The sequence below is a fragment of the Temnothorax americanus genome, unplaced genomic scaffold, assembly GCF_048541705.1.
Source record: "Temnothorax americanus isolate GAGA-0224 unplaced genomic scaffold, ASM4854170v1 Scaffold30, whole genome shotgun sequence".
Classification (NCBI taxonomy): Eukaryota; Metazoa; Arthropoda; class Insecta; order Hymenoptera; family Formicidae; genus Temnothorax; species Temnothorax americanus.
The window spans coordinates 26,428-42,395 of NW_027509443.1; the positions used below are offsets into that span (position 1 = coordinate 26,428).

Here is a 15,968-nt window from a genome sequence, read left to right on the forward strand (position 1 = left end):
ATTGATTGACTACAAGATAGAGGATTTCTTAGAAACTCGAGAACTTCTCCATCCTGCAGCCCATCAATATGTTTAAAAAATTTGTCGACATATGAAATATCAGCCTAAAACTGTAGACCGCGAAGTATCGACGGAGTTCATATATTGGTAGACCGAAAATTCGTCGAGCGGAAAATAAACGACGGATAAGGATTATCACGTCTCGACTCCCCTGAACTTTCAAAGAGTCTCCAAGACCAAAACCGTCATCGCGTGACTGTGTCGTCCTGTTGGAAAAAATTAAAAAAAATGAAGCGAGAGAGAGAGAGAGAGAGAGGGGGGGGAAGGCAAAGAGAAAGATAGAAAGACGATCGAGAGCGATGAGCGATCGTGTCGAGGATTTAATATTATTCGGGATATCGACGGCGGCATTCCGGGATTTCGGCAAGCGAGGCAGTCAGGGTATAGTCTCACGCGCGATGTGGTCCGGGGCTGTACAGTGTGCGCTCCGTGTGTCTCACCCTCGCCCCCGGCCCCTCCCGCCCTCCCGCCACGCAACGAAAACTTAAAAATGCCGCCGCAGCGCAACCCGAATCGATATTCGCCGGTGCCGTCACGTGGCACGGTTTCGTGCCGCTCCGGCCAATCGGCGGCCGCGGCGAGCGTAGCTACGCTCCGCCCGTGCTCGACGGGAACGACGACACGACATCTGCGTTCGGGTAGGCGGAACAACAGTCCGCGGCTGGTAGCGCACCGGTTCGGTTGTCGGTTGTGGTCGGTTGTTCACGGTAGGCGATGGTTCGCTCCGCGGGCGGTCCACGTTAAGTGACCCCGAGACACACGGCACACATTGACGTCGACGTCGACGGGCGTTCAACGTTCTTCTCGGGAGTGACGGTACAACGACGGCGAGGACCACGACGACCACGACGACGACGACGTCGTCGTCGACGACACGTGAACGAGGAACGGCGCGCGCTCCTCTCGAGAAATACACGCGTACATCACGCACCGCGCATCCGTAGTATCCCGTACGTGTGCCCGACGTGTGTCCGTGTGGTGCTCTATCGCTATCGTCCTCCTGCCTTCGCGCGCGGCGAGCGGCGAGTCCCTCGCGCTCTCTTTATCTTCCCGCTGTGTCTGTCTCGCTCCCTCGCTCCTCCTCTCCTTCTTACAGCCATCGACTGCCCCACCTCGCCCCTTCGCCCTACTCGCGCTGCTCTCGCGCGATCTCCGTCGCGCACGCCACCAGTCACTTCCTCCACTCTCTCACTCGGTTCCGTGGCAGCGACGACTCGCCGACTCTTTTTTTGCACTTGCGAGACAACCACCGCGGCGGCGGGCACGTACGTACGTACGTACGTACGTACGAGTAAATACGGGGTCGCTTGCGAGAACGCGAGTCGCGGCCCCCCGCGCGCCCACTTCTTCCGGCGTAAGGCGACGGCAAGGAGGGACCGAACCAAGGGTCTCCAGACGGTACGCGACATGGTGTTTCTGATGTATGTGCCGCGCGCGAGAGAATGGTGCTTTCGTGAAGAATAACTCTCTCGCGGACGAGTCGTGTGACGTGGTGCGGTGTACGAATTGTTAAGCGCGAAGTTGTCGCGTGTCGTTGATCGCTCTCTCTCTCTCTCTCTCTCTCTCTCTCTCTCTCTCCCCCCCCCCCTTCCCCGCGTTGATATATCGCTGGATCTCGGTGGCCGCGAGGCGCTCCCCGCGGATCGATCGCGAGATAAATCTCGCTGCGCCGTCCGTCCGTGCCCCCCTCCCGTCCGCGGCGAGCGACCACCACGTCGTGGATCGCGCGCGCCGCGTCGCGATCCGCAGCGATCCGTGGTGCCGTCGCGTCGACGCGCTGTGATATATCGTGGCGATCAATAGCCGCGATCGATATCGGGATTTTCGCGCCGCGCTTCCGCGAGTGCACGCGTAAGTGTCATCCACGGATTTTTCGAATACCGTGTCGCGGTACGTGCGCGCGCGCGCGCGCGGACAAACTTTTATCATGCGACTACCGAAGTCGCGCCACAACCGCGAGCGGCGGGGATCGGATTAACCGAGAGGAAACGAGAGGACGGAACGCGGGACGTGGTGAAGAGGAGGAAGAAGAAGAAAGAAGATTTCAAGATAGAGGGAGATAATCACCGCGACGGACAAGGACACGACGAGGGCTCGACGGTCGCTCGCTCGTCGTCGGTTGCCGCGGCGGAGTCGCTGCGCGTGAGGCTTCGCCGCGCGGCAGCTGCGGCAGCAGCGTCGGCGACCGCGACCGCGACCGCGACGGCGACGACGACGGGCACGTCGCGGTACGACGAGCACGAGGACGCGGCGTCGGACGACGACGACGACGACGACAGCGACGACGAGATGGAGGAGAGCCAGCTGCTGATGACGGAACTTCCGTCGCCGTTGACGCCGAGCGCCGGTCGCGGCGGCACGACGTTGCTCCACCGTCCGGGCCACTACTACCACCTGCACCAGCCGCACCTGGCGATCCCGACGTCGCAGAACCAGGCGATACTCCAGCACAACTCGGGCGGCACGGCGCCGCGTTACGGCACCGACGGCAACGGTGCGTGCGGCGGTGGCGGCGGAACCGCGGGAGGCGGCGGCAACTCCGCCGCCGCGGCCGCGGCCGCCGCCGCTGCCGTCGCCGGCGGTCTGCCGGCCTACACCATCGGCGGCCAGGGCGGCATTTCTTCGCGGCGTCAACTGCACCCGCATCAGGCGCATCAACGAGGCACCGCGGCGACGCACGGCCAGCCCGCCGCGAGCACCCACGTGTCCTCCCTCTACCCGGAGATTCTCGCCCTCATTTTCAGCTACCTGGACGTACGCGACAAGGGACGCGCCGCGCAAGTGTGCACCGCGTGGCGCGACGCCGCCTATTACCGCTCGGTCTGGCGAGGGGTGGAGGCGCGGCTGCACCTCAGGAAACAGGCGCCGGTGCTGTTCGCCTGTCTGGTGCGACGTGGCGTCAAGAGGGTACAGGTGCTGTCCCTGCGCCGCGGCCTCAGCGACGTGCTCAAGGGCGTGCCGAATCTCGAGGCGCTCAACCTGTCCGGCTGTTACAACATCACCGACATCGGTATCACGAACGCCTTCTGCCAGGAATACCCGTCCCTCACCGAGCTCAACCTGTCCCTCTGCAAGCAGGTGACGGACGCCTCGCTCAGCAGGATAGCGCAGTACTTGAAGAATCTCGAGCATCTCGAGCTGGGCGGTTGCTGCAACATCACCAACACCGGCTTGCTGCTGATCGCGTGGGGCCTCAAGAAGCTCAAACGGCTCGATCTGCGAAGCTGCTGGCACGTCTCCGACATGGGTATCGCGCACTTGGCCGGCCTGAATCGCGAGACCGCGGACGGCAATCTCGCCCTGGAGCACCTGAGCCTGCAGGACTGCCAGCGACTGAGCGACGAGGCGCTCAGGCACGTGTCCCTCGGTCTCACCACCCTCAAGTCCATCAACCTGTCGTTCTGCGTCTGCATCACCGACTCCGGCGTCAAGCACCTGGCCAGGATGTCGAGTCTGCGCGAGCTCAACCTGCGCTCCTGCGACAACATCTCCGACATCGGCATGGCGTATCTGGCCGAGGGCGGCAGCCGTATCACCTCGCTCGACGTGTCGTTCTGCGATAAGATCGGCGATCAGGCGCTCGTCCACATCTCCCAAGGTTTGTTCAACCTGAAATCCCTGTCGCTGTCCGCCTGTCAGATCAGCGACGAGGGCATCTGCAAGATCGCCAAGACCCTGCACGACCTCGAGACTCTCAACATCGGCCAGTGCAGCCGGCTGACCGACCGTGGCGTGCACACCGTCGCCGAGAGCATGAAGAACCTCAAGTACATCGACCTGTACGGCTGCACGAAGATCACCACCAGCGGCCTCGAGCGGATCATGAAGCTGCCGCAGCTCAGTACGGTGAATCTTGGTCTGTGGCACGTGCGGTGATGGCTTTTTCCGTGGCTAAGTGCTCTGGACGAACGCTGTCAACGTTATCGTCGTCGTCACCGTCGTCGTCGTCGTCAACGTTACCGGGGCGACTACGACACCTCGCAGCGACCCAAGGACAACTTCGTTTTCACGCGCATGTTTCTGCCGCAGGCGGTAAGTCCGTTGCTGTCGCTCGGCGCGCGAAGTCGCCCGAATGCCCTCGACGTCGTCGGTACGGAAAAATTTTTTTAAGACTGCGACGCAGTTTATAGAGTGTTACCTCGCTCCAAACTCTATAGTTTGCCTCTATTTTTTATTAGTATTTGAGTTCTGGCCGTATTGTCCTGTGTAGAGAGCCAGGAGCTATGTTAAACTAAAAAGGAAGGAAGGAAGGCCGACGACGTCGTGGGCGAATAGCGTTTAACTCGTTTTCTCGCCCGAAAACGAGAGAGTTCCCCTTTCTCGAGGGGCACCGTTTCTCGAGCGAATGACGCGACGCGCGACGATCAAGTACGATCGGAATGGCATTACCTCCCTTCGAGAGGGAGCGCTTTCTTTTCTAAAATTAAAAAAAAAAATTAAAAAAATAAGGCGACCGTTTCGAGCACACACACACACGTTATCGATCGTACTTGATCGCGCGCGCGTCGAAGACGGATCGCTAGATTAATTAAACGACGGGCTCGATGAGTCTCGAACGTCTCGATTTAACTCTCGGCTCGCACGAAAATTTAGGAAAAAAAAAAAAGGAAAACGATTGTCGCGTCTGGAGTTTTCTCGCTCGTTATTTTTGCGAGGCTACCGATAATCGATTACATACAGTTACATGGGTAATCAACGTGACATTTTTAGGCCAAAGATTGGAATTAATCTAATTTCGATGAGTTCGCACAATTTGTCGTGCTAAAAACGCGTGAAAATAACCCTTACGCCGATTATTACGTTTGCGTTACATACATAGGGATCATTTTCGTCACGGCACATTCGAACTCAGCGAAGTAATAGTAGTTTCAGTCTTTAATTAATTTTCTTTTTATCGTGATATTTTTCTTAGAACGCACGGGTTCTAAGCGATTTTGGCAAAAATATGTCGATCAGTCGATCCATAATGATGGACAAAATCTGTGCATCCTGAATAGAAACTGTATTATATATGTTGCATATACTCTAAGAAGTATATGTATTTTTTTATCGAAGAATCAATTTAATTCGCATGGGATAAATGTTACGTTTCTCATTCTTCGTTTGGATGTTTCGGATATAAAACGCGGATTCTCTCGATAATAATTCCCTTATCTTTAGTTACTCTTCTCTGAGGTTAACGATTGCAACATGTGCAATATGAAGTAGCGACGCATTTTCTGCGAGTTCTCTATATTTCTTTCCTCCAACGGGCTGTTAAAGACAGGGTAACGTGGACTCGTTTTTGGACACAAGGTTTACCTCGCAGGTTTATTTCGAGCCCGTTGCTATTTTTACTTGATTTATAACACATTTGATTTGTCTATATGATATTATCTACAAAATATCGCTTTACCTCTAAATATGATTTTTATGACAATATTCGAATAATTCGAATATTGCAAACTCTTTTTTTAAGACTTTTGCAAGCAACATGGCTGGTTAATAATGGAACATACCGGAGATTAATTTATTTATTTCTACCGAAGATACAAAATTTCTTTTCGAGATACAAAAATCCTTCGTCGTCAATGCGAAAACATCTTTTAGTTTTTCATCAGGGTGGTTGCTTTTTGTAGCTCTCAAAAATGCTGATGTATGTACATGTGTTGGTGTTTGATTTAACTCATAAGGTATCATTAGTTTAAAGGTTGCATTAACTTGTACACAAGATTGAATATGACGTTCTTCTTTTCTTAGAGAAGAAAAGAGAAAACACACAAATTAGTAAAATTAATCATCTACGTATAATAATAAAAATCAGGAAAAATTTTGAAAGTTAAGATGTTTTAAAAATGAGTGATAAATTATTAAAAAATTTCAAACGGGTCATTTTTTATATCCCCTTCAGGCAGTTAGTGTTAAGACACTGACTTTTCTCTTCATGATAAATTATGAATTCGATTGAAATCGATGAATGTTCGCATATACTTCATGTTTTTTTATTTTGTTAAATAATGTTGACCTTGATACTTTATATTTTTTAGCGGCAGCATACATGCTATATCCGTCTAAAAGTGCGGCGTCAAACGCCGATTTTAAGTCATTTTCTGTATAAAAAAAGATACAAAATATTAATAACTTACTTTGACTTATACTATACTTATTACTATTTTGTATATTATGATTTGCGTAAACACAATATACTTTTGCGACATGCATCGAACAACCGCGTTTAAATTATTTATAACGTAAGGAAGAACGAACATTATATAGTTTCAAATCCTGCAATGTTACGTCCTCCAGTAAACTATCACGCGTATGTCTTTAGTCGTTTCAAATCCTATCTTTGTTTCTAACAGCGCGAGGTTTTCACGTAAAATTTTAATTCTATTTTTCTATCTTGATTTCTATCTCGAAAACGGCTGAGAGTTGCGCGCTAGCGCTTTACTATGGTTTACCGTTAGCGAAGGGTTATTATAGGAATAATAATAATCGTCCACGCCGTGGCAATGGTAATCCTTGGACTTGGACATGATCGGCGTGAATGTTATATTCGTGACGACACTGACTGACTGACGAGTGACGAGTGATTGAAGTTTCATTCAGATCCGTTTCTCGGTCCTCGTGCCTTCCCCTTGTTAGAACTTTATTCCTCTATCTATTATAAATCATATGAAGTCCAAATTTCGTCTACATTTTAGTTTTGCGCGAGTCCAATCTCGCACAATTAAGTGTAACACGCTTAAATAAAATTAAAATATCTTTATTTTGTATTAATTCATTTTTTTAGACTGTTCTTTTATTTGATTTACAAACATTGCAGGATTCCTGCAATTTCGTTCGCGACGAAAACGCTGCAATGGGAACATATTTGAAAAATTCTTCGATATTATTTTATCAGGCTTGGTATAAAAAGATTCAAGATTACTGCAACATCGCCGCGTGCTAAGAATTATGTGCTTTTTCCACTGGCGTGTCCTTGGTCTGTTCCGCGCTTCTTAATCTGGATAATTTGCATAATCTGTATATTTGACGTAATAATACATCTATCGGGTGTGATTTAAATTTAACGATCTACGAGCAATCATTATAAAATTAGAAAATTAGAAAAATACAAATTTTCTACTTTTTTAAATGTTTGCGGCGTTATGTATTTTCTGTTAATGGAAGACATTTATATTATGATATACGGGAAAAATATAGTTATGTAATATGGGATACACTATAGTATATGCTATAGTATACTGTGTCATCGGTGAATAACACCCTAATGCTCGTAAAAATCGCTAAAAGCATTTTTAAACGCGCCAGGAATTAAGCAATATTACGTTTCGTTTCACGAGCCGCAGGGCACAAATTATACATATCTTCTGTTTTCGCAGAATTGAACGACTGTTTTATACCTTTAGCAAGATTAAATGCTATTTATTATGTTTGTTTCGTTTAATAAATACGATAATACAATCTTTCTTTGTTTATTGATTTTCTAAAGGTATATCGGGAAATATTCCATGTTCGCCTAAATATGCTCTTAACGGTCTCAAATTTTTGTAAAATTGTAATTGTATTATCTTTTCACATTTGTTGCATTTTGCCGTTAAATTATTTAATTTGAAATATTTCCACAAGACACTGCGTTTTACCTTTGCATTCAATGCCGTCTTGTGTTATAGAATTTCTGATATTAAATGTGGTACAAAAGTTGCTTCAACAAACGTTTGCAAAATTGCTCACAGAGGTCGAAGGAAGAAGATTGCTTTATTTATTGGGATATGTAGATATAAATACGGATATAGTCAGGATGTATTTTTAAATGTGATTTTAAATTTGAATAATTCCAGATGTAACTAATTATTATTTCACATTTTTTGCACTGAGCTTCATGTTTCGGTAAGTCCCAGTAGTATCGTTGTAGCTCGTCAGTTAGTATATAATGTGTGTCGGGATATATTCCATGATCACCTAGGTGTGCTCTTAATGGCCTTAAATTGTTATGACATTGTAATCTTATTGTTCTTTTACATTCGTTGCATTTTGCTGATAAATTAGGCCCTTTTTGAAGTGATTCCACAAGACACACTGCTTCTTTCTTTACCATTCAATCTTGTCCTGTGTTACAGAATGTCTGATACTAAATGTGGTTTATGTATAAATTATACGGATATATGTGTACGAGGGTCGGTACGAAAGTAATATCCCCCAATTTTTTTCTTTCGAATCTAGCGTCATAGAAAATTTCGCGTTTCATTGAGTTATTACTTGAAATTTTTAGTTGCATTATGTTGAGTGGTGTCGTGATCAGTCACGTTACACGAGCAATTCAAATTGATGTGTGTTTTAGATACGCGTAACAGACAAGAACGGTGAATGAATGTTTTACCGTGGAAAAAGTGAGTCCTATTGAAATCCATTCGCATTTTATTAGAAATGATTATATTATCACAAACATTTTTGAGACGCGAATAAATTTCAATGGCTGCGTTCAACAGAAAGAGCAACTCATCGAACTATCAGTAATTTTTTAAAATGATTGGACCTTGCTGTTAGTTCTTTCCTGAATCCAAGTGTAGAAAACAATCGTAATAAAGAATCATTGAGCAGTCATTGAGCTTTCTCCGCTGAAACGCACTCATTGTCAACTCACTTTTTTTTATAAAAAATTAAATCATCGCTCTTGTCTGTCACAAAGAATTAAAGAGATAACAGTACAAAATAAAAATATTTAATGAAAATAAAATAAATAAATTTTTCTTGTAAAAAAACTTGGCGCTGCTTTTTTACTCCCGCCGCATACTTCACTAAATTACGCGCGTTTATTGCTTTTTTATTCAATCAAAAATTTGGTATTTTACAAGAAAGACTTATTTATTTTATTTTATTTAATAATTTTTTTTGTAATGTTAACTCTTTAATTTTTTGTGATTAAAACGATTCTTTGTAATATTATAATTTTGTTAAAAAGAATTAAAGCTTTGGTTAAATTATATCTAAACTTAATTTATACCTGTTTGTATGAGATGTTTAAAACTTATATTGACTATTTGCAGTAAATCCTTTAAAATGCTTATTAATTATTTAAATTGATTATCTAATCTATTTAATTTTCAAATTTCTCAACACCATCTAAAGATATATATCACTTAAACTATTAATGATTGAACCTACAATTAAATATTTATTATATGATTAACTCTGCTTATTGTTTAAACTTTAAACCCATTAATTGTATATAATAAAATATATAAATATTTCAAACATCAGCTGTTTATCTTTATTATTAGATAAAATACAAAGCTTAATTTTGAAGGGAACTCAGGAGTGAGTTTCTTCTTCTGAAGGGTCCTGAACTGTCCTAACAGGCGCAGTTGCAAGACGAGGGGTTCTGGAATACAGAACGTCAGTCCTTCAATGGCATCTAATACCCGCTTCTCGTCCTTTATAAGAGGCATGTTAGCCTGATCTCTTAAAGATGTAATTCTAAACCAGAGCATGGACGTGATGTAGTAGTCCAAGTACTCAGGCAAGAGCATTTTTTGTATGTTTGGATCGTCGGTTGTTAACTCGCGATACACGAGGCGGCTGATCTCAATAAGGGATGCGGCTGTGGGGGTGACTTTTCTCCGAGCATCGAGCTCTTTGATATTTTGTCCCTGCGAGAAGAGTGTATTGGTAACCGGATCATCTGCTGCAAGTACCACTCCTTTCAGATCTTCAGGAGTTGGTAGGGCAGTCGGCTTATTAAGTTGTCTAGGAAGCTTAATCTTCTGTTTACCTCCAGCTCGTTGTTGAGGCTGTGCGACCTGTGGTTGTTGTTGTTGGGCTTGACGCGGAAGACGAGGTCCTCGTGGTCTAAGCACACCTCGTGGATCCACTTGATTCTCAGGTTTACCCCTGTATATGCGTGGTCCAGATAATTGCTGTTGGTCAGCGACGATGGGTAGTTGTTGTTGTTGTGGTTGGGCTTGATCCATATAATGTAATAATTAACCACTTATAAAGAATATCTTTATCAGAGAAATCTACTGTCTTCTTGACCTTGATCTTCCTTGCTGACTTGTTGTAGCAGCTGGTTGATCTTCTATTGCTGGTAGTTGTATTTCTGTAGGATAATTTTTATCGGTAGATAGATGTTTCTCACGGAATTTTTCAGGATTTGTTGAAATTTCTTTGCAAATTACTAACATTTCACGCATAAATTTCATGACATAAGGGGGTGCTGCTCCCTTTCTCTTGATATTTAAAATGCATACTTTGAGTGCATAGGTTATTGCCTTTTGATGTATCTCTAGATTTTTAATCATTAAAGTCAAGTTTGTTAATTTGGATCCTGAGCATCATCTAGCATTTTAGTGCTTAATATTAAGGAGGGAAGTAGACCTACATTTAGTTTTTCCTCTGGAGAACTTTTATACTGTTCTTTAAGCCTGATGAGCGGTTTCTTTTGTTGTTTGGACACTATGCTGAGTATAATTATAAATTTTATGTAAGAGCCAATTTGGAATTTTGAATGATAATTGAAAATGATACGGGTATAAAATAGAAATAATATCTTGGATAACTTCTGGTGTTGTTCTATTACACCAGCAAGAACTCCTGCAAGAGGAAGCATTTCTTTTGGTGAATAATCTTGGAGGTAGCCATCATTGATGATTCGAGCCCAATTGTACCCGTATTGTAAATCAGATCTCCTTAAGTAAGTTCTAAAAAATAATTTGATTTGGTCCCAATTTTTAGAAGTTATATTGGTGTAGGACATTCGGCATATCTGAGTCCATTTTTGTCTTGTTGCAATTTCAGCCTGTTCTAAAAGTTGGATCATTCCCAGCCCATTTCTAGCTGTGTGGGTAAGTACGGTTGAGCTAAGTATGGCACAGTGGCCCCAATTGCTTCGGTCTGGCGAGTGAGAACATATTGAGAGGCTAGAAGGATAAACATGGAGGAAGTTGTAGGTCGTTCCTTTGCCAGCATGGCGGAGGTATATTCCAGACACAAGGAGCAGGGCGGAACAAAACCCCAGTCCAAGAGCCAGTCTGCAATCGCATTTAAGTTATTAACACACTGAATCTTTAAAAAGGCATTGGACAATTGGTTCTTATTCTTTGTGGCACTTCTTCATAAAGTTAATGCTAAAAAGCCTGTTAATTGTCTGATTAAGATTTCGTTTTTGGTTGCTGCTCCCTCCAATGGTAATGCATTAATAATGGCAGAAATTATTTTTGAAGCTTGTTACATCTACATTGGAGTAGGTCTTGACAACTTGAAGTTATCTAGTCTTCTCTTCGGCACTCATTCCAGGAACAATGTCTACCACTTGAGGTAGAGCTCCATGAGTAGAAACTTCTAATTTCTCTTCAGTGCTATTGCAAATTGAGTAGAAGGGTTGTTGTCCGAAGAAATCATCAGGCCAAATGATGGATGTTGAGGTGTAGGCTAGTGCAGTGGCATCAGCAACAATTCTTGTCACATTATCAACAGGAGATGCTGACCGGGAGAAATATAATTTGTAAAAGAGAGAGGGAGAGAGAGAGGGAGAGAGAGAGAGAGAGAGAGGGAGAGGGAGAGGGGGAGAGAGAGAGGGGGAGAGAAAGAGAGAGAGAGAGAGAGAGAGGAGAGAGAGAGAGAGAGAGAGGGGGGGAGGGAGAGGGATTGATTGATTGATTGACCTTTATTAGCCTTCTCGGCTATTTTTTACATAAAATATTGTTAAATTAATTTCTCTACATGAGGTACAATATATTTTCTTAACCTACGTTTGAAAGGTTCAATTATTTCGCATTGCTTAATTTTTATCGGCAGGGCGTTCATACGTACACACCTAACACTATCAAATAAAGCAACATCCAAAACATCATCGTTCTGAATATTGGCCATATTCGTCAATACATCATTCCACACAACATACATTTTATCCAAAACACCAATCTTCCTTGTAACAGATTTCCAATAACACTTAAGGAAGTTGGTAAACCCAACATGTCGTGTCGCTCTTTTTTTTTCATCACACACGAAGCGTTCTAAAACTTTACCGGCCTTATACCGTTCCTTATAAGCAAGACAGTAGATGGCACAAACAACATCCAACAATTCAGTGGAGGATATACGATTCACCACTCTTATATCGTTACCATTTATAGACATTCGAGTATTAAATGTCAACGCAGCCGAGAAAATCTCATTTAAATTAAACGATTTCTTACCAGATCGCAGACAATGTCCATATAACAGTTCAAAAAAACGCGGGTCTACCTCAATAAACCTACATTTGAAAGACACAATCGTATCCTTAGATGTTGCAATCTTACTTTCGGAAAAATGCTCATCAATGTATTCCTAAAAAGCGATAACCATTTTAGGTTGTTCATTCCTTAGGATTTATAGGCATCGCTTCACAATGGGTATACTTGATAAATATATTCGAACACCTGTGATGACACCTTTCCATCAAATAAACACGACCACGCTTAGTCACCAAAACCTGCCGCGTCATTAATTGCATGTATTCATTATAATTATGTACATAACTTAAGGATGGGTCCCCAACAAAACTAAAATATATTTTTTCATCTCTCTTTCGAAAGGATACCTTCAGATCCTCAAGAATACCCTTATCCTTATAAAAAAAAGGGAGAGGGAGAGGGAGAGAGGGAGAGAGAGAGAGAGGGAGGAAGGGAGAGGGAGGAGAGAGGGAGAGAGAGTCTACCGGGACAATCAATGCAGATTGCTTAAGGCTTAAAACTATGTGTTTCTCACCTTCATCATCAGAGAATGTTGCACCTTCTTGTTTATAAGTAGCAATGAATACCGTATGTTTGTCATTACCATCTCTTGTTGGTATAATGAATTTCCAAACCTTATCTTCTGTATTCCGCCTAACTTTCCTTGATTGAGGTCCAACCTCATAGATCACTTTAGAGCAAAATTCAAGAGCAAATGATTTTCTATTTTCAGTTAATTCATCCATGTAATCATAGCAATGCTTTTTGAATCTTCTCTTAAGATCATTTAAGTCTAATGCTAGGCCGCCATGAGTCTTGATAAAGTCTTCTGGTGTCACACCTGTAATCACATAGGTGGTGTCAATCATGTGGTTCGATAGCGAACCTGGTTTGGTGCCCTGCAAACTATAGTCAGTCATTGTATGATGTTGAACAAACAATTTGTAAATTTTAAATTTGGTCTACCAAAGTTATCTCTGAATGTGTTATAAGACAATTGAAGCAGATGCTGTAAATTGTCCAACCTTGTGTTGAAGTCAGAAAACTGTTGCTCAATATCAACAATATCAAGCTGTGTGTCAACTTCAAAAGTTAAATCATTTGACTCACTTATCCTGCTTTTTTGAACGGATCTGTTTTTATAGGAATGGTCTATTTGCACATGTGTAGGTTCACCAAATAGTACCCCACAATCACAGAACAACTGCTTGTTAGTTAAAACCTGTTCGCTATGTTTTCTGATTGTGAATACTATTTTATTTTCTATTCTATTAATGCTTATATCAACTTGATTAAACATATATGTCGCTGCGTGCTGCTGGTCGACGGCGGACTCAGTTGAGATCGCTCGTCGTCCACATCGTTACTCTCCCTCAGGATGTCCATGTCCTTTATTTTTTCACGCTCCTCGGCGAGTTCGTCCCTTCTCCATAACTGAATCGACGCTAAGACTGTGTTTATGATACGTCTCTCCTCCCCCCCGTGATTACCTGTCTCCTTCATGAGTTGAACCTCCCACAACCCAGCATCCGTCGGTGACATCAGTTTGCTGTACTCATCAGCTAGGGTCCTCGTCCATGCCCTGTTCTTCGACCCTCCGGACAGATAGCTCATCACTCTCTTCGGGTTCTTGTATGATTGCGAGCATATTTTCGAGGCCCTGGCCCGCATATTGCCGACCCTCGCCTTCTTGGTGCTGACCACCGTTTTTGTCTCGCTGTCAGCCTTGTTAGATAGGGGGACATACGTCTTGGTGGTTATCTTGCGTATGCTGTCGGGCCTACTCCCCGCCTCCAGGCTGACTAGCTCTTTCTCCCTTTCATCGGAGTTGAGCTTCTTGTCCCTGGTGATCCGCCCAGGGGCGTGGGTGACTGACGTCATGAGACAGTGCATCGCCACGCTCGCTGCTTTGCCCTCCCCCAGGGTCGTGTTCCACATTTCCTCTGACACCAACCCGACATCCTCGTCCATCCGGATGTCACTCCCGAGTGGCCTACACATGGCCGGATTCAACCCCGTGTCCAACTCCTGGGCGTCCGCGCTTGGGGCTTCCTCCTCCAGCCTCAACTCCTCCGACACCAGGGCATACTCACGCCCCGCCCTCATCCACCTGTCCTCATCCGTCCCGAGGCCCTCCCATCGGTTCGTTTGGATGATCCTCCTAAAGGCCTCTCGTATGCCTTCCTTGTTCAGCGGCCATCCTATTCCTAGGACCACCGCCCTCGAGTCGGCGATCTTTGGAAAGATCACCACTCCTTCCCCGTCCTCCTTCATCACAACTCCTCCATCACCGTTTCGTGGTCCACCTTTCGTAGTGCTTGCAGATGACTGCCGATGTACAAACCCAATACCACAATTATTATTTTTGAAACTTTTTTCACTCTCACTATCACTCATTTTAATCACAAGTATACATATTTTAATCTTATTTAACCTATTTACTTACTCCAAGCATTCAACATATCTTGAACCATATTATATGACTTATTTCCTTTCTCATCCACATACAAACTATATTTTTTTAACGTGAGGAAATCTACTGCTGGGTTTTCGGGCAATGCCCGGTATGTGGCCTAGCAGCCCCCTCTGATGTTGGAGGGGAAAGACCCCCCGCCCTCCGGGACGAGGACGAGGGGAGTATGGGATTCTACGGGAGCCGGGCTATAAACCCTGCACTCACCGTAGTCTACCCACTAAAACCTCACGGGTGTCCGACCGTGCGCCTGTGAAGACGCCCCGGGAACTGTTTATCATTGCATCCGGGGCGCCTTCTGCGCCGAGCCTCGAAAGGTTCACTTCTCTCGAGCTTATTCATGCTCGCGGCCTTACGGCCGATCCTTTATCGATGTTGTGACGAGGTGTGACATTACCCCACCCCGTCACTTCTCCCGTTTTTTTGGTGGGAGTCTGTTCGGCGCCCCGCCGGGACGCTGAACCTCCTATACTTCTCGTGCCGCTGGTATTCGCGACTACGGACACTCCCAGTCGACAGCTTGCCTTAGGGGTGTCGCGGGGCGAGTAGTTGCCTTGCCCCGCACTCAATCTGATTGCGAGGAATCCGTCGATGATGGGGGAGGAGGGGAATCTACCTCCCCGCGGCGTATTCTCTCGGCTTCCTCTTTGCGGGCCATCACCGCTCCGCAGAAGCTGGTAAAGGTTCGCTGGAGAGTCTCTATCTGCTCCTGAGCAGGCGCATCGGGGGTTAGCACCTGCTCGGACACTTTTGGGTGACCCTGGAAGTGCTCTATCTTCCGGGACCCAACGGAGCCCCTCTTCCAGCGAGAATACCTGCCCTGGAAATTTCGCTTGAGTCCGGGGCCGGCATTGCCCTCCGACATACCCCGGGACAGCCAAGTGTTGGGCAAGTACTGCTTGGCTTCCATGACCACGGTTACATGGTCAGGGACTATGAGCGTTTTCAGCTCGTTGTTTGTCCAGTCGTGGAACAAGGCGGCAACGCCCCACCCCCAAGTTCTATCTCTAGTGAATTCACCAGATTGATTTTTCCAGCCGGCATCGCTCGCAATATGCCCGGTACTGGACGTTTTTACCAGGAAAGAATAGCCGACCAACTTCCGGCTATTAGGATGGGCTCGATAGCCGCCACTATGGTTGGGAGGGAGAGGTCCGGCCTGACCTTCCCCTGTAGGACACGGCGCTGTGCTGCCCACGCTGGACATTCCGCCAGCGTGTGCTGCGCCGTGTCCCTCT

The 15,968-nt window shown here is 45.5% G+C and overlaps 1 protein-coding gene across 1 annotated transcript in view; it reads left to right on the plus strand.

Annotated features, from left to right (window-relative positions):
- The first annotated feature begins 536 nt into the window (after nucleotides 1–536).
- Nucleotides 537–15,968, plus strand: part of Ppa (F-box and leucine rich repeat protein partner of paired) — a 70,048-nt gene continuing 54,616 nt past the window's right edge. The window contains exon 1 of the mRNA XM_077412562.1: nucleotides 537–4,092. Coding sequence (XP_077268688.1) covers nucleotides 2,350–3,936 — 1,587 coding nt within the window. The 5' untranslated portion in view covers nucleotides 537–2,349 and the 3' untranslated portion in view covers nucleotides 3,937–4,092. The remainder of the gene's footprint in view (nucleotides 4,093–15,968) is intronic.